Consider the following 18635-nt stretch of genomic DNA (forward strand, 5'->3'; position numbering starts at 1 on the left):
CTTTTTATATTAAACCCAGAGTTTGGAAATGGAGTTTCTTTCCCACCGAATTTTGGAGTTTGAAATTTCAGACTGAGTTGGTGCAATGTTTTATTTTAGCTGTCCAGCATCTTACCTCTGGAGACAGGAAGGTGCGGAGGTGGGGAATTCTCAGGAATGAACTGCATTACATTGCATTGCCTCAAATACCAACAATCTTTGTTCATCCTGCTGTCTGAGTTTTGTACCTGGCCCTTGCTGAAGAAAATATGTTATTGTACTGGCTGGCTGGTGAATCTAATGACGGAAATATAAAAGACCGAGTTGAACCGGGGATCGTTTACGTTCTAGCTTAGGAGAGAAATCAGAGACCGCTTTCTAATTGGGGCGAGGATAGGATAGGGTTTCAGTTCTTGAAGGTCCTGAAGGAATGCTGGCAGCGTATCTAACCAGGAGCAGAGATTATTTCCCTTCATTTTGATAACCCTCCTGGTCCTCCTTATAACTCCAATGTCCACCTTGTGCTCCAGTTCCCATGATGACTGCTATGAAGGAAAATGAGGCTTGCCCCCACCCACAACTGTCCTTTGTGAGTTGGGAAATGCCCTGTTGTTTGGTGGCAGGAAAAAATAAGCTTCTTATTTAGATTTCAAACTCCTTCACTGTTCTCTTAAAAAATCAAGTTTGAACATTGAAATGCCACAATGGGAAACGGTGGCAGACGCTTTTCTTAAGGAGCTGCCCCCGTTGCAACAGAGCTTCCTGCCTTCTAGTCTAGTGTCAAGATTAGGGGCTCTGATTTGCAACCCTGGTTTTGAAAAGAATGCCCAATGGGTCCTTCCTGATACAATTCCCACCCCCACCCCCAAAACCAGCTGTGGTGGCTGGTTTCAGTTGAAGGACGTCATTACCCACTGAGGCAGGAAGTAGCCATTCCTCACTTGGTGAGCCTGGGCAATATTGTCTGCTGCTTCTGGCTCACAATCACACCTTTCACACTTTCTAATCGTAAGCCACACAAAATCTCTTTTTCTACTGCAGACTTTCCCAAGCCTGGCAACTTTAAGATCTGTCACTTTAACTTTAAGCGTGGCTGGCTGGGGAATTCTGGTAGTTGAAGTCCGCACGTCTTAAAGTTGCCAGGGTTGGGAAACCCTGCTCTAATGGGAATGGCACAGTCAGCTGCCACAACCCTATGCTAGCTCAGCTGCCCTTCCCTAAATGGGTATCCTACTATGGGTCTTCACAAACTCAGCCTTGCTGGAGCTGAAATAAAATCTCATTGCACAGAGGCGAAAAGCAAGAACTTTTGAGATTGGAAAGTGACATTTCAAGGCTTGGGAATTTGGGTGTTTTTTTAAAAAATTCAGTTTTGTAGAGAAGTGTTAAAAACAACCTTGAACTCAAGCTGAAGAACGTAATTTATTTTCTGGCTGGCTCTGAGGAGGTCAGAGGGCAAAGTCTGTCTGTTGGGAATGGCCCCCTTCTATCCCTGGCAGGGAAATAACAATACTATATTATCTACCACTTGGAAGGCTACTGCAGAGAGGAAAAGCCAAAGCAGTGACTCATTCAGAGATACTATGGGCAGCCTCCAGAGAGGCGATTATAAAAAGTGATGCATTGTACATTCTAATAAAGAAGAGCTTTGCTGTAGACCAGATAGGTAGCAAATGGCATGCCCAGCCACGTTGCGTTTATTCTGCCTTTGCTTTCAATGGGATCTTGGCATGGCTAACTTCACCTGCATTGTACCCTCTAAGTCCAATCACACCTATAATTGCTTGAGGGGAAGGGATTAATATTAGGAGAAACTTTTTTTTCCCAGTTCAAATCTCCCTCCCTGCTATCCCCAGAATTTCATCCTTCAGTTTTTTTAGCAAGCACATTGAATCAAGAGAAAAGTTTGCTTGAAAATATTTCCTTGCTCCCTCCCCCACCCATCCTGGAAGGCATGTCCCCCGTAGAGCATGCCTTATCTCTCCCGTTTATGCATACCCTGTTGAGACCGTGTGCCTATGCTGGTACTAACCCATTCTCTAGCCGTGGCATAAACTTTGGGCTAAAATGTTCTACCCTGTGCTTTGCAACTCAACCCCCCCATCACATCAATAGACCCCCTCCCCCACTTTATCTGCAGAACCCCCTGCCTCAATAGAAAAAATGAATAGGAAGGGGGAGCAATTCAGCTCCAAAAACTGCCCCCTCTAAGCAGTTGGCCAACCCCTCCTTTCTCCACCCCTGGAAATGTGCTGTGCTCTATTCCCACCCCCACCCGTCCCCCACCATGTATGTTCTCTTCCTACTTGCTACTGAAATGGAGTCCCTTGTGCGATAGAGAAGATCAGCCGGCCGACTGCCTGGAGGGGGTTAGAGATAGCCCTGCCTGAAATTGATCACGCCCAGCATCCAGAAAAGCAACAAGCAGTTTGCAAGAGGTTTTCCCCCACCTACCTCGAGAGATAGGCGTAATGAGTGCATGATGGTGAATTCAGGCTCCCGAAAAAGAAGGGGGGGGGAAGAAGCGTCATAACTTTCCTTATTTCTCAAGTGGGAAAGGGGGAGGCAGGGCACAACTCCCTGCGGTCTTGGCCACCTATACATATAGTAACACTGGATCAACCCAGCCAACCAAACTGCCTGGGGAGGTGGGGGATGGCGAGGGGAGGAGTGGAGATGGAATCTAAATTATTTTGGCAGCCAGAGAGAAAAGGGAGCCAGGTCTCTGCCATACGCCCACCCCCAACTCCCACCAAGTCTGGGAAGGTGGAGTTCTTGGCAGGCTGGCATCACACCTCAGACTCTGGCCCATTGTAGCTGGTGTCAGAGGCTCTGGTCAAAATGTCCTGTTGGTGCTGTTGCAGCTACCGATGTGGGGGCTCTTTCTTCTTCTGCTGGTGAGGCAGGTGGGTCTGGGGCAAGTGGATGTGCCCAATCAGACTCAAGGGAGAGCTCACAAAGTTAGCGGTGGAGTGCGAAGTGGCCAGAGTGGGCAGGCAGCACTTCTGAGGGGCTGCCGTCATGGGGAGCACAGCCTCCGATGGGATCAAGAATGCCGGTGCCAAGCGGAGCTGGAAGACCTTAGGAGGTGGCCCATTATTCTGAGCTGGGGCTACTTGAGCCGAAGGTGGAGGAGGAGTTGGAAGTGCTGGGGAGACTGCAGGCTGTTCCTCTTCATAGCTCGGGCTTGGCTTTTCAGGAGTTTTTGCCTTCTCCACCTTCAGGATCTCTTGCAGCTTCTCCAGCTGGGTGCGACGAAGATGGGAGAGCATGCGGCTGTGCTGGAAAGACTCCACAAAGGATTCGATGGGGAGATCCCAACATAGGAACTGCTCCATCTGTTCCTGTGGACAAAGAAAGGAAGATGAAACTGCCATCTGGGATAGTTGGGTGTTCCAAGCAAATTTCAACCACCAGCTCCTCCCAATGGGTTTTTCTGCTGAGCTGCAGACCAGCATGGTGCTTGTTCCCATTCCGTTTACAAAACTAAGCTAAGTGGAAGTTCAACCTTTACTTAGTGCAGAAACATAGAAAATTGACAGCAGAAAAAGATCTAGTGGTCTATTAAATCTGACCTTTGAGTTTTTTATTATGTTTATTTATTTATTTTAATTTTTTTTTGGGGGGGGGTCAGATGACGGACATATATTTATCCCAAGCATGTTTAAACTCAGATGATTGACCCACTACCTTGGCTGGGAGTTAGTTCCAAGCTTCCACTCTTCTTTTTTGTAAAGTAATACTTTCTAACATTATTTTTGAACTTCCGTCCTGTCAATTTGAGGTTATGCCCCGGGTTCTTGATTTTTTGCTTTAATATTGAAAATACTGCCTTCTAGAATCTTATTAGTGCCCTTAATATATTTTAAAGGTTTTAATCATGTCTCCCCCTTTTCCTTCTGTTCTCCAGGCTGGACATATTCAGTTCCTTCTATCTCTTCCAATAGGTTTTGTCTCTCAGAGCTTGCACTTTTTCCTTGCCCACCTCTAGGCTTGGTCAATCTTATATCTTTTTTTAAGTGAAGTCTCCAGAACTGGACACAGTATTCCAAATGAGGGTTTGACTAAAGCCTTATGTAACAGTGGTGATGGTACAGTGAATTTAAAGGCAGAAATGAGTTTAGGAAGTGCAAGGCAGGGTCTGGGTTCCTTCCTATAGTATTTTGCTTATATCCCATCAGGCTCTTCATAGAGACCTGAAATGGACATTTTTCCTCCGTTTGTATCTAGAGCATTTCCTATTCCTTTTGTGCTTGCTGTGATTATAGAAAGACATTCCAAACTGATTTCTGCTATTTCTCGGAGCTTTCTAAATCTCTTGTCGGCTCAGTTTTGCTGAAAATGTATTACAATGTTCAGTGTAATTTAAATTTTGGGTCCCTTGCTTAGAAACGTAGCCTCACATAACTTGTTCTCTCTGGTTGTATTTTTAAGCAGCTCCACTAAAGACAACCAATATATACAATGATTAAGAGTGTTGATTAATGATTAAGAGAGTTGGATTAAGACTGAGAAGATTCCAGCCATAGCCATGAAAGCTCACTGGATAACTTTGGGTTGGTCACTCCCAGCATTCATAAAGTTTTTATTGTTGAAGAAACTGGAGAAGGGAGTGTAATGGAGGGCACTATAAGCCTGCGGAGGACAGGTGACTCAATGGTATGTGAGATTGGTCTCTGGGACATGGGTGGAGTGAAAGATATGCTGCCTAGAGAGCAATTAGATAACAGGGGAGAGAGTCTACAGCTGCATAACAGGCAGAGAAAGAAACTCAAAAAGTAACCTCCCTAACTTATCAGGTTGGAAAAAAAAATCATAGGAGATTCGTTCTTTCAGACTTGCAAGATTCTTGCAAGTTGATGTAACCTTACAATAAAGCAGAATTAGCTCATTTGGCTGTGGACCTTTTCTAGTCAACCTGGGAAGGCTGACAGATTGGATATAAATCTAGAAAACCACTGCATGAAAAACCAGTACATGTATTTATACAACATACTAAGTTTAGTCATTGACCTTAGTTTTTAGGGTGCTGTGTGAATCTAGCTTGTTTAGTTAGTTTATTGTTTAATTTAATTTAATTCATTTATTTAGCTCATTCCTAACTTGAAGTGACTTGGAAAGTGCACAATATAATAAAAAGAATAAAATATAATACCATCAAAAACAAACCAGCAAAAACAAATAAAGATGGCAAATCTGCCCTATATCAAATTTACAAGGAGCCCAATCACCCTAGTCCCTGTGTGTGTGTGTGTGTGTGAAGATGGCCCTTTTATGACTTGTGGACTTCAACTCCCAGAATTCCTGAGCCAGCCATGGCACCCTCCATGGGAGTTGAAGTCCACAAGTCATAAAGGGGCCGTCATTCCCCACCTCTGCCCTAGCCCAAACTCTAGGAGAAGAGCCAGGTCTACAAGGCTCCCTACAATGCTATCATGGTTTAATGTTTTGTGCAAATCCAGAACATGAGTTAATTCATTAATCAAATTAATTACACTGTGTGAATGCAGCTCCTGGCACAATCTTATATGGAACTGCTAATGTATTGGCTCAAAAGGTGATTAAGGGAAGTTGCAAAGTCCATGTCTACATTCAGAATTTGCCATAGGAATACATGGAGGAGAATGAGACCTGGGACAAAAATACAAAATTGACAGATAACCCCACTTCCTTCAGTTGTTCTGAGCTACAATTTCTATAACATTGCTATGCCAATGGGTGCTGATGGGAGCTAGAGCCAAAACAGTTGGAAAGCCCCACACTGCCTAACTCATTTAAGAATGGAAAACAATTCTTTCCTAGCCATTCAAATCAGCACAAATGGAACTAGCATAATTGGCATCTGGGTTCCCTCTATTTTCTTAGCCCCTTGACCATATTCTTTTGAAGGCAAAGATGTAAAACACCCTACAAATACCTGTGTGTACCCAAAAATACACTGCGTAGATATTTAACAGCCATGCATACAGTATCAGGAGCTTAGACTGCTAATCCAACAATGGCATTTGGAAAAGGTTTCTTGGTTATCTCTTAATGGAAAAGAAGCTGTTCCAGTCAAAAGCTCTACAGGTAGTCCTTGACCTAAGACCATAATAAATTCATTGTTAAGCGGTGCATTTGTTAAGTGAGGAACCCGGCAACTGCATCCAATTTTACAACCTTTTTTGCCACAGTCCTTAAGCAAATTGCCCCCAGTCATTAAGTGAGGCATCATGTGACTGTGACTTGTGACCTTCCCCGCTGGCTTCCCCACTACTCTGCTTGCCAGAAGCTCTCTGGGAAAGTCATAAAAGCCAATCATGGGCTGCAATTGTCATAAGTGCGAGCTGGTTGCCAAGCATCCGTATTGAGATTGTATGGCTGCGTGTGACAGTCGTAAGAGCAAAGTCTAGTCATAAGTCACCTTTTTTAGCCCCATCATAAATCTGACTGGCTGCTAAACAAATGGTCACAAATAGAGGACTATTTGCCTGATATGCTTTTGTCTCATTCCAAGTTCATTATAAGAAGGGCAGCTCAGGTGGCTGCAGTACTAAGAGCTCTGCTACTCCTGCAAGGAGAGACTCTAAAAACTCTGGCTATCAGCAGATGGCAGCAGTCAGCTAACTTTGACTGATCTGGAAAGTTAAGTTAGAACATACAGTAGAACATAGAATAATAGAGTTGGAGGTCTTCTAGTCCAACCTCAAGCATCAGCCTTTGTTAACACTTGGATGAGAGACCTCCTGGAATTCCAGAGCTTAGACTAGACAGAAAAGTTGGGGGGAGGGGGGAAATCCTAGAAGTAGGCAGTGGTGAGCCTGGATGTGTCCATGGTGTCACCAGATTTGAGCTTGATGCGAAGGAGGCTTTTTTTAAAATATATAAATGCTGTAGGGACCTATATGTCCCTACAACATCATGCCTCACCTCCACTCCAAGTGTCTTGCTCTCTCTCCCAAGGAGGGGACGACGTTCCATAGCTTGAGTACCACTGAAACAGTCCAACATGTTTAATTTGATATTTGTTGTTGATACGATAATAGTAATAACATAAAGGAAGGGTTCGCACAACACATTGAACCTGGTTACTCAACCTATATTTTTTTAAATGTGCACAATACATTGAACCTAAACTAACCAAACAGGTTGAGTGCTTAGCTAAGAGATAAAAACAAAAAGTGCTAAAGTTAACCCTACACGTTTGGTATGTTGTGAGAATGCAGTCACTAGGTCTTTCATTGGCCTAGTTCTTGTGTGTTGTGTGTCTGCAACTATAGCCAAATAGATAGTCTGTGACAGCTAAAAAGGTGGTTCAAAGCTCCATACTGGCCACAAGCCAAGTCTTGAGAGATGCAGCTTGGAAAAGCCATATCACTGCACATCCCTGAAGCCCAAAGTTCAGGTAACAAAAAGGGCCTCCTTCTCAAGCTTAGACAGAAGCAGAGAAAAACTCTCTTGTTTCCCTTCCTTGTCTGTCACACCTCTGCCTTTCCTGGCACAGGCTGGAACAAGTTTGGGAAGCTGACCTTTGATGGGATGGCCTGGAGAAAGGTGGCCTGGAGTCATTTTCCTCTTATCTCTATGTGGGCAGAAGATTCAAAGGAAGACACTTATTTTTTTTATATAAAAAAAGAGGACTTCTGGGAGCAGCCTGGGGGAAGACAGCCTAGCTTCTTCCTCATGACTCACCTCTACTTTGGCCTCTACGTTCTCCAGTTCAGCCTGTAGCCTGCTCAGGGCATTCTCTGGAGTCCACTTTGCCATACACGCACCTGTTAGACAAAGGACAAGTTCAGCTTGTCAAGTTCATGTCACCCAGCTGTGTTGTGATCCTTGCACCATGGCAGGAAGGAATGTCAAACAGAGTGTGCTCCCTAATGTTTGCAAGCAGAATATAATCCCAGGTTGCCAACTCCGAAGAGAGAGACTATAATGGCGCCTTCAACTTCTGTCTTCTCGTTCTCCTGTTGAACGGGACTGGAAGGCTACATCCTATAGGGACTGATTCAGGGATGGGGCATTTAGCTTTGAGGAAAGATGGCCAAGAAAGGATAGAATAGCATTCACCAGGTACTTGGAGGTTTATCGTAAGAAGAACGTCAAACCTGCTGTCTCTCATTCCATACTGGAGGATGTGGGATGCAGTAATGGATTAAATTACAGGAGGGCCCAATTTAATGTTAGATAGCACCCCCCCCGTCATGTATTTGAAATGTGTGCCCATATGAACCAAACCAAATCTAAATCAAATCCAAATCCAAATCCAAATCAATTCAGAATGTGTCTTCAAAAAGCCAAGAGGTGTGATTGTACAATGGAAGCTTTTTATGTGTGTCACATACAAAAATGAGATGGGACTTCAATTAGTTAGTTCATAACCATTATCTTGAACGTTTTGGAACACTCCCCCGCCATCTACCAGCACTAAGATCTATATGGTCCCTTTCACCTTCAAAATTCACGATTCAGTTGGAGCTTGTAACAGGTTGGTCCTTGTGTTCACATATGATCAAAGAACTAGAGGCATTTGCTTATATACAGTATTTATATACTGCTGATTCTCCATGGATTTCTGGAGGTTCACAAAATTGAACATTAAAACAATGAAAATCGGTAACCCAATTACATAAAATATCTCAGCATCGGTACTGATTGATCACATCCAATCTTTAAAAATTGCAAATTAATTAACACTATTAAGAGCTCTACAGAAAACTCTGCTTTGAATTTCTACAGGAGGGTGCCATTTGGTTCTCCAGGGATAAACTGTTCCATAGGGATGGAACATCAAATGAAAAACTCTGAACTTTTTTTTTTTGTCCCCCCCCAAAATCACTCAAGAGGGGTAGAATCTCGAATTCTCAACTTGTGAGTAACACACCAGCTAGGTTGTTCCCATGCAATGGTGGTAGTCCAAGAAGTAACTCAGTGCTGTGCCATTTGTAGTTTAAAATCAGTACAGGTAGTCCTTGACTTATGACCACAATTGAGCCCAAATTTTCGGTTGCTATATGGTCCCAACTTCAAAATTCATGATTCAGTCGGAGCTTGTAAAAGAATTGTAGGGTGGGCCTTGTGTTCACAAATGAGACGTTTGTTAAGTGAGCTTTGCCCCAGTTAATGACCTTTCTTGCCACATTTGTTAAATGAATCACTTCAGTTATTAAGTTAGTCACACAGTTGTTAAGTGAATTTGGCTATCCCGTTGTCTTTGCTGGTCAGAAGGTCGCAAAAGGGGATTCCCATGATCCCGGGATACTGCAACCGTCATAAACATGAGTCAGTTGCCAAGCAGTCTGAATTTTGATCACATCAAAATGGGGATGCTGCCACAGTCATAAGTGTGGAAAACCTTTCAAGTGGCACTTTTTCCAGTGCCGTTGTAACTTCAAATGGTCACTAAATGAACAGTTGTAAGTTGAGGACTACCTGTACTTTAAATTGTACTTACTAGCCTGACAAGAGCCTATGCAATGACTGTGGAATGGATAAGGATGACACTAATGGATTTGGGTACCTGTGTCTACACCAGCATCAATTTCTCAATGTTCTTCAAAAATTGGGTCTACAGGTAATCTTTGACTTGCAACCACAATTGGGACAAGAAAATTTGTCATTAAGCCAGGCGCTTGTTAACTGAAACACCACACGACCACACCTGATTTTTTTTCCTGGTATGATCATTAGGGGAATCATTGTGGTCATTAAGCAAGACATCACATGACCTGACTTGTGACCTTCCCTGTGGGCCTCTCCAGTGACTTTGCTTGTTGGAAGTCTGCTGGGAAGATCCCAAATGGGGATCCCATGACTGCAGAAGGCTGCAGCTGCAATAAGTGCAAGCAGCCAAGTGCCAAGATGACAACAGCATTAATAGCAATAACACCTAGACTTATATGGCGCTTTGCAGTGCTTTACAGCCCTCTCTAAACAGTTTACAGAGTCAGCATATTGTCCCCAACGATCTGGGTCCTCGTTTTATTGATCTCAGAAGGGTGGTTGGCTGGCAACTGCAGGACAGGGATGCTGTGATGGTCATAAGTGCAAGGAGCAGTCATAAGTCATTTTTTTCAGTGCTGTTGTAACTTCAAATGATTGCTAAACAAAGGGTTGTAAGTCGAGGACTACCTATGTACCTTCTGGAGATAAGATGCCCCATGATTCCTGGGCAATCATGGAAGGAAAAGAGGGATTGGGGTCTCTGCAGGTGGCTCACCTCTGGTCTCCTTTCACACACCCATCCTCTGTTTCCCAGGATCTAAATCAGGGGTGTCCGACCTTGGCAATTTTAAGGCCTGTGGACTTCAAATCCCAGAATTCCCCAGCCAGCCATCTAGATCTAGGTTGTATTGAGGCTAGGTTTGCATCGATGCTTATCTAATCCAGTTAAATATATAATGCCTGTATCAGTATAGCACAGTTCTCAACCTGTGAGTCAGTACCCCATTTGGGGTCGAACGACCATTTCATGGGGGTCGCCAAACGCAGTCCGCCATTTTTTTGCCCCTTTTCCTTAGCTGTGCTACTCCCTTTTATTCTATTGGCTTTTGAAAGCCAATAGAATAGACTCTCTTGAATAGAGTCTAATTCTATTGGCTTTCAAAAGCCAATAGGAATTGTCCAGGCTGTCTCTGCCCTGCTGAGCTCGCCAAAAGTCCCATTCTGCAAACGGTGCTGCACCAGTTGAGTAGTCCTCGACTTACGACCGGTTGGGGGTGGCGGCATTAAAAAGGTTGAGAACCACTGGTATAGCAGCTGATACTGGAGGAATTTTAACTTTGATTTGCTTTTCACGGTTCAGCATGTTATGCATGACACTAGTCAGTGTGATTAAATTATGGTTTGGTAGGTAGTACAAAGTCAGTAAATGGGTTAACCATTTTAAGCATAGCTGTGGCCAGTACCCCCAAAGCCAACCACTACAGAACTCTTTCTCTTCTTTTCCTTAGAGTGCCAGGAGATCCTCAAGACAAATCTTGATTGGTTTTAATCATAACTTACTGAATAAACCACAACTGACATCCTGCACACTCAGCTGTACAATATGGTTTACAAGCCAAACTAATAACAAATACAAGTAGTCCTCGACTTGCGGCCACAACTGAGCCCAAAGTTTCTGTTAAGTGAAATGTATGTTAAGTGAATTTTGCCCCGTGTTATGATCTTTCTTGCCACCGTTGTTAAGTGAATCACTGCAGTTGATAAGTTAGTAACCCGGTTGTTAAGTGAATCTGGCTTCCCCACTGACTTTGCTTGTCAGAAGGTCGCAAAAGTTGATCACGTGACCCTGGGACGCGGCAACCGTGATAAATACATGCCAGTTGCCAAGTGTCCAAATTTTGGTCACATGACCATGAAGATGCCACAATTGTCCTGAATGTGAAAAATGGTCATAAGTCACTTGGTGCCGTTGTGACTTTGAACAGTCACTGAGCAGTGCTCATTTTATACCGGGATGCAAAGATGAAGCTGAGCATCCTCCATTCTACTTATTGATTTGTAACTAGTTTTCAGTAGGAGACTGAAATGAATTCAAGATTCGTTCCTATAGATGAATTTACTGTAGATGGGAGTGAAGTGGCTCATGGGGTTAGGACACTAAACTGCTGATATGCAGGCTTGCGTTTGAGACCCACTGCTGCTGCAAAGCCTCTGAATTTTGATCACAGGGTCATGGGGATGCTGCAAAGGTCATAACTGTGAAAAAGAGTCATAAGTCACATTTTTCAGTGCCATTGTAACTTTGAATGGACATTAAACAAACTGTTGTAAGTTGAGGACTACCTGTACAAGTAAACAAACCACATTATTGGGTTAGGAACAATTCTAAATCTGGTTTCTACATAATGCTGGGACAATGGGAGGAAAGCTTCCTCATTCTGTTCCTTGCCTGTCATTAGATTTCTCTTCTCTGTGATTGGGGAAACATGCAGAGTGATAGCTGTATCTCATGTGTCAAACATCCCGCATGTTATAGACTGAGAGAGGAGGAGAGGTGGGTTGTTTTCTGCTGTGCTCTTTTTCTTTTAGTCTGTCTCTTTCTTTCTCCAACTCCAGGGAGGGTTTAGACCAGGGGTAGGCAACCTTGGCTCTTTTATGACTCGTGGACTTCAGCTCCCAGAATTCCTGAGCCAGCATGGCTCAGCTTGGAAACCTCTCCCTTCTCCTCAGCATGGCTGGCTCAGGAATTCTGGGAGTTGAAGTCCACGAGTCATAAAAGAGCCAAGGTTGCCTACCCCTGGTTTAGACTTTATAAAGCAGGGTGATCCCCAAGAGGTGTCTTCCCAAATATCACATACAGGTAGTCCTCCATTTATGACCAGAATTGAGTCCAAAATTTCCGTTGCTAAACAAAAAAACTTGTTAAGTGAGGACTACCTGTACTGAACTCAAGTTGAAATCTGTAATCCAAACACAATGTCTCAGCTCACTAAAATTACATATCTCTCTTTCACATGTTGCATTTACAGTGGGAGAAATACTTCGTTGTCCAAAGCAGCTGAGGAATTCTGGGAGTTGAAGTTCACACCCCTTAAAATTACCTAAATTTGAGAAACACTTTTCCAGTGCAAAGAAACACTTTCAGCATAAAGTTGTAGAGCCCTCACTTTGCATGTTCCTCCATCTATTTATCTTTCCAGTTGTGCCCAGGGAATAGGGGGTAAAAGGAAATAGGGAAAGGGGATCTACACAATTGTAGTAAACTGAAATTTGATAAAACCAACTGTGATCATAGACCAGGCCTACCCATTATGAATAAGACCAAACTTCTTTACAACTATTATCAACTGGTCTACTTTTGGAATCCTAACTTTGCAAGGTAGGCTTGATTTAAAAGGAGGCAAGCTGTCATGAATGAAAGATGCTCTCAGGCCTGCAAAAGTCCAAACCACTAAGAAATGTAATTGCCCTCTGCTAATCATCTAGAACAGAGTTTCTCAACTTTAGCAATGTTAAGATTGGTGGACTTCAACTCCCAGAATTCCCTAGCCAGCAATCAATGTTGAGAAACACTGATCTACATTAAGGCAGTCCAGATCTAATAGTACTCTGGGAGAAGGTGGGGTGGGGGAGAAAGGAAGACACCAACTGTTGCTCACCCAAGCGCTGCTGTTTGTCATGACAGGTTTCCCGTAGCTCCTGCAACTCCTGGTATTTGATGGCGAGCGAAGCTTTGCCGTTTTCTAGCCGAGGCTGCAAGCCCAAATTTTGCTTGGCAAGGTTATAGTTGGAAGCCAGGTGCACCTCCCGCTCCAGCTGCAGGTTCTGGAACTGAAAAGACACATATTTAATGAGGGCCTGGGCCAGGCCGAAAGGTCTCTGTCTGGTTATCTGTTCAGCTTGTCAGAGTTTCTTTGGTTATCCTGAGTATACAGTGCAGAGTTTTCCCATGAATGCATGGAGAATAAGATTTGAACTTATCACCCAAATAGGGAAAGCCACTTTCCCTGCTAAAAACAGTGTGCATGTTTAGCAACCCCCTTTGCAATCCAGCTTGATATTCTTGCTGTTTTTCTCCAAGCTGCTGTTCTACAGATCTTTAGATCCTGGCTTCCTTCTGTATCTGGCAGCTTATCATCCTCATTTGAGTTACATTTCTTTGCTAATCTTTGCTTTGCTGTCTGCACTCTTGTCTGGGTTGTCTGTTTATAAAGGTACAGATTTATGCACTATGCTTATTGATGGTTTTGCTGGTATCCCCACCACCACCCTTTGAGATTCAAAATACATTTGAGCCAAAGCTGTATAGATACAGTATTTAACAATAGAATATGAAGATACAAATTACATTTTTGTTACGAAGTGATTTTGACTGATTCAGTACAAAACAGTAAAAGAAGCAGTTTAGAAGCACCCATAGTGCTTGAGTCTTGGAGCGATATATTGTGGAGAAATAACTTCACCATAGGAAATTCAACAGCTGTGTTCATACAACATGCTGAAGCAGGTCATAAAAAGTCTTTCTCGATGCAGCATACAAACTTTGATAATGTTAACTAAATGAATTGTGTGGTTAGTCATGGTTCAGAGTGTTGTTCAAACTAGATAGTGGATTAACTTGGTAACCAAGTTAAAAAACTAATGTGAATGGACCTATCAAGCTGGTCTGAATGGATGCCTAAAATATGTCTAATTATTCAGCAGCTACTACTGCTACCACCAATATAAATCAGGCCTAAAGAATGTTGTGCTCAGAAGTCATGGATTTTAATCTCCAGGAAATGGCCACTTTAGGAAAGAGACCAACTTTCAGCTTTCTACAATCCGGAGCTAAAACTCTTACCTATCTTAGAAGGCTGTTGTACCTATGAGTAGAAAAAAACAACTCCAAAGGATTAGATAAATGAACCACTCATACAATTTGCTGAAGAGAGTCATTTAAAATCCTGGTGGGTGCATGGGCATAACTTGCAAGGTTGAGTTAATTTTAATTTTGGTTCGGGATTTTCTGTGAGATTTAATGTATTGTGCAAGTCCAGAAAAGAAGTGTTAATTGTGTGAATGCAATCAGTGGGCATTATGTCACACTTTCATTCTGGGAGTTCAACTAATGCTCCTTATTAATGATGCAAAGGGAAGTGGATTTTTTTTCCTACTAAATTCAAATTAATATTGGACGTTGGAGCCAGATATTCCCCTGATTATTAAAGTTTTATAATTTTTCAAATACACTTTTGGCAGATGTATATTTAGGCCTCCCCTAATAACATGGGTCCTTGGAGAGGTTACTCCGGTCTGTTTTTGTTCCTTCATACTAGCCAACTCCAAACCCTCTTCATGAAGGAAGAGTATCTCAGGAGCTTGGCCAGCTATCCTCTGTCACCAACTGGCATTCAATCACTGAATGTGCTTCACTGTTTCTGGCTGCAGCAAGCATAGAGCCACTGAGAAGCTGCCAAAAGATTATTCTTCTAGAGCTACTGCCCTTATTAAACCTTTGAGCAAACCAGAATAACAGACTTGGGAGGGACCTTGGAGGTCTTCTAGTCCAACCCCCTACTCAAGCAAGAATCCCTATACCATTTCAGACAAATGATTGTCCAATCTCTTCTTAAAAACCTCTAGTGTTGGAGCATCCACTGATTAATTGTTCTAACTGTCAGGAAATTTCTCCGAGGTTATTTCTCTCTTTGATTAGTTTCCATCCATTGCTTCTTGTCCTGCCTTCAGGTGCTTTGAAGAATAGGTAGATACTTCCCCCCCCCTCAATTAAGCATTAGATCTATTGGGGGAGTACAACCTTCAAGTAAAAGTTACTATTTACTGACATGGTAAATATTTACTGACTATTTACTGACTTGGTAAACCAAACTGTGAGTTCTCTATGGGAGTCTTGAAACTATGACAAATTGCCCTAAACCTAAAAGGTAACATTTTGGGGTGGTCTTCTAGTAAATATGCTGTATAGTATTTGTGGTTTATCTTGTACGTCACTTAAACTCATGGGGAAGACAAATGTATTTATTGGACCATTTTGGAGTTAGGGGGGGGCATTGGGGATGGTAAACTATGGGGAAAAATTTTGACCATCTTGATGGGCAATTTTTCAGAGGTGCTGGGTTTTTGGTGAGATCTAGCAACTCAGTACCCCTGTTCACACAATACGCTGTCTTGGTAACTGAATTAACCAGTCTGTTTTGCACAGGACACTGAACCATAACTCTCCAAAGAGGCTGGGTTCACACAACATACTAAGCAACAAAAGACTAACCAAGATTAAAATTAATGATAATTAGCACAATGATTGAGAGCAAGCCGCTAAGTCTTCTAATTGACCCGGTTAAGGATTTTGTACCAAGGCAGCCGGCATTGCCTTGAAAGCACACCAAGGGCAGGAGCTGGGAATACCCAGCTTGTCTGAACTGACAAAGCTATTGCAAAAGTGAGGCTGTTTTTCTGGCCATTGTTGGAAAGGAGGCAGAGAAGGTGCCTTTCCAAAATCAACAGCCTCAACGTCTCCTTGTGAGGATGGATGACAACATGTGTGACGTTGCAACTGTGAGACCAGGAGCAGATTCCAATGAAGGTCTGGGGGCCACAAAAAGGGGTGGGGAATTCCTGCAATTGGGGGGGGGGGACAAGGAGGAAGTTAGCTGGATGCCAAATAAATAAGGGAAAGAAGGGGGGAGGTTTTGCTTTGTTTCCACGCCTGTCGAAAGGCAAAAATCATACGCCATTTATGATGAAAATGCCTGACATGCTCTGGCACTTAATTCGGCAACCTTTCTCTATTACCCAGCACAAGACATGTTGCCTGCCTGGCTAGACAGTCAACACCCCCCACCCCCAACCCCCGCCCGTGTTTCCATGGCTGAGTCAATGAGGCTTTGCTGGATGTCGGAAAAGAAATCCCTTTCTTTTCAGCACCGAGAAACAAAAAGAAACAAAACAGGGATCTGTGGTCACCATTGTGGCTGATTTTTGCCAGAGAAAAAGAGGGAAGGGAGGGTCTGGTCCAGGATGGGTCTACTCTGCCAAGACAAAAGCAATGAGGCCTTGGGACCATTCTCTCCCCCCCCCCCGCCACAAACCATCACACCCACACCCTCCCTGGATGACTCCATCTCCAGGACACCAAACAGACAGAGGCTTCTTCTCGGCATTTCTTCTGGCATAATAAATGGGGTGTATTTCAAAGAGTGTTGGGGGGGCAAGACTGCTTTTCAGGGAAAGGAGGGGGCTGAGTGACAGGTGGGTGGAGAAGACCAAAATCCGACAACAGTCCACAAAGGGGCCTATAGCATCTCTGGGGGCTGGAGAGATGGAACCAGAGTAGCAGAACACCTCGGTTCAAACTGGATCCCAGTGGCAGGTTTTAGAGGTGGGACAGGGAGATACGGGGTGTCTTTTAATCCCTGGAGCTAGCAGAATGGGATGAGAAGGGGATAGATCTTCCAAGGGCATATCCAACAGTTGGGGCTAGAGGGCCTTCCCACCTGGGGCCCGGCTATCATCTTTGAGTCTTGTGCATTTGGGCCAACAGCTTCTGTGAAAAGGCCGAAGGTCTGGGCATTGTTTCTGGCACCAAGCGTAGGCCTGGCTGGACTGGCACTAGCCCCCTCCCGTACCAGACTCCCAGCCCCCTGGCAACCAGAGCTGCCTTTGCTGCAAAAGGGGTCGGGTGACACAGCCCCAGGGGTGCCATGGGCAGTCTCGGCGGGCATCGGTGCCCCTTCGGATGCTCGGATTATTTTCCAAGGGGGCGGGGGCGGTCTTTGTATTTGGATGGAGAGGGATGACTGCTGGGGTCGGAGGAACGCAAGCCGCGGGTGCGTGCAGCCGAAGACCCCGCTGGAAAGCAGGGTACCACCCTCCCCCCTCTCTTTCTCCCCTCCGGAGGGCCCGATCCTCTCCTCTCCTGGGCGTCCAACCCGGGAGCCGCGGCTTTACCTTCCTGCTTAGCTTGACGATGCGCTCGAGCCAGGTTTCGTCCCGCATGAGGGCGCGGAGTTGCGCGGTGCTGAGCGCCCCGAAGCCCAGATCTACCGCCGAGGCCCGCGGGCCCCGATCGCGCTCCATGATGTGGACGGAGCAGACGGAGCGGCCGCACCTGGAGGAGCGGGATCCTGCACCTGCACCTGCACTGCCGTCGCAGACCGCCAGAGGGCGGCCCCGCCGCTCTTAAAGGGGCCGCCTCCGCCGAGCTTCCGTTGTTTCGGCTGGGGAGGGTGGGCGCGGCAGAAAGACGGCGCAGGCGGCGGCGAAGGAGGGCGTTAATTGCACGTGCTGGGCAGCCCCCTCCTCTCAAAGGAGGAGAGCAAACAAAGGGGAGGGGGCTCTTCTGCCTGGAAGGCAGATGGAGTGTCTGAGCATGTGTGAAGTACCCAGCCCGTCGCCGCGTGCGAGTGATCTCGAGGGAGAGAAAGAATAAATTCTGCGCCGTGAAAATTGGGCTGTCGCTTGATGACTACAAGCGTGTGTCACCTCTTTGTGCTAAGCTTTAGATATGCAAGGCCATGGAGGCAGGAATGCCGGCCTGCCTCGCTGGCTTGTTGTGAGGTTTAGCCTGTTGCATTTATGTATTATTAACTTATTTAATCCTCCGTCAGCCTTAGAAGGAGTCCGAAGCAGGGTATAAGGAGTAACTCTTCATGGTATCCTCGTAACGACACTGTGAAGTAGGCCGGTGCTGGGCAAAATTAACAGGTCTCAGATGATGATGATGATGATGATATAAATTTATATACTGCTTGGTGCTGAGTTCCATGGTCCAGTGGGAATTTGAACCGAGGCCCCATTTGACCTTTGGTGCAATTAATGTTCCTAGTAGATGGTTTAAGCTCCTTTTATAAATCCATCAAAATGCCAATCTAGATGGTTCCCTGGCATTTGGGAAGGGTTTCTCTTGGTTGGAATGCCACCCCTGTGCTAACTTTCCTGAATGAACTTCATCAAACTCTTTGGTGATCATAGTTCCCAGGGTGGTTATAAACATTTATTTGTTGAATTTATAAAGCTGCCCATCTCGTGTGTGGGTTGGTCTAATAGAGGGATAGAATAAAGAGCACATAAAGTTCTAGTACAGTGGTTCTCAACCTTTCTAATGCCGTGACCCCATAATACAGTTCCCCATGTTGTGGTGACCCCCAAGTGGGTGTGGCCACCAATAAGAGGGAGTAGGACTGCTAGGGAAAAGGGAAAAAAATGGCAGACAGCGTTGTTTGGCGACCTCC

The 18635-nt window shown here is 44.6% G+C and overlaps 1 protein-coding gene across 1 annotated transcript; it reads right to left on the reverse strand.

Moving 5' to 3' along the window:
- Positions 1-2267: 2267 nt before the first annotated feature.
- Positions 2268-17529, reverse strand: VPS37D (VPS37D subunit of ESCRT-I). The gene is made up of 4 exons (XM_039345910.1): positions 17353-17529; positions 13062-13233; positions 7651-7733; positions 2268-3323 (listed from the first exon to the last, which is right to left on the reverse strand). The coding sequence occupies exons 1-4, from the start codon at positions 17479-17481 to the stop codon at positions 2844-2846; spliced, it is 864 nt and encodes a 287-aa protein (XP_039201844.1). The 5' UTR covers positions 17482-17529; the 3' UTR covers positions 2268-2843.
- Between the last annotated feature and the right edge of the window lie 1106 nt (positions 17530-18635).

This window comes from Crotalus tigris, unplaced genomic scaffold (genome assembly GCF_016545835.1).
Source record: "Crotalus tigris isolate CLP2741 ecotype Arizona unplaced genomic scaffold, ASM1654583v1 scf7180000017987.690289119674:8195010, whole genome shotgun sequence".
Lineage (NCBI taxonomy): Eukaryota > Metazoa > Chordata > Lepidosauria > Squamata > Viperidae > Crotalus > Crotalus tigris.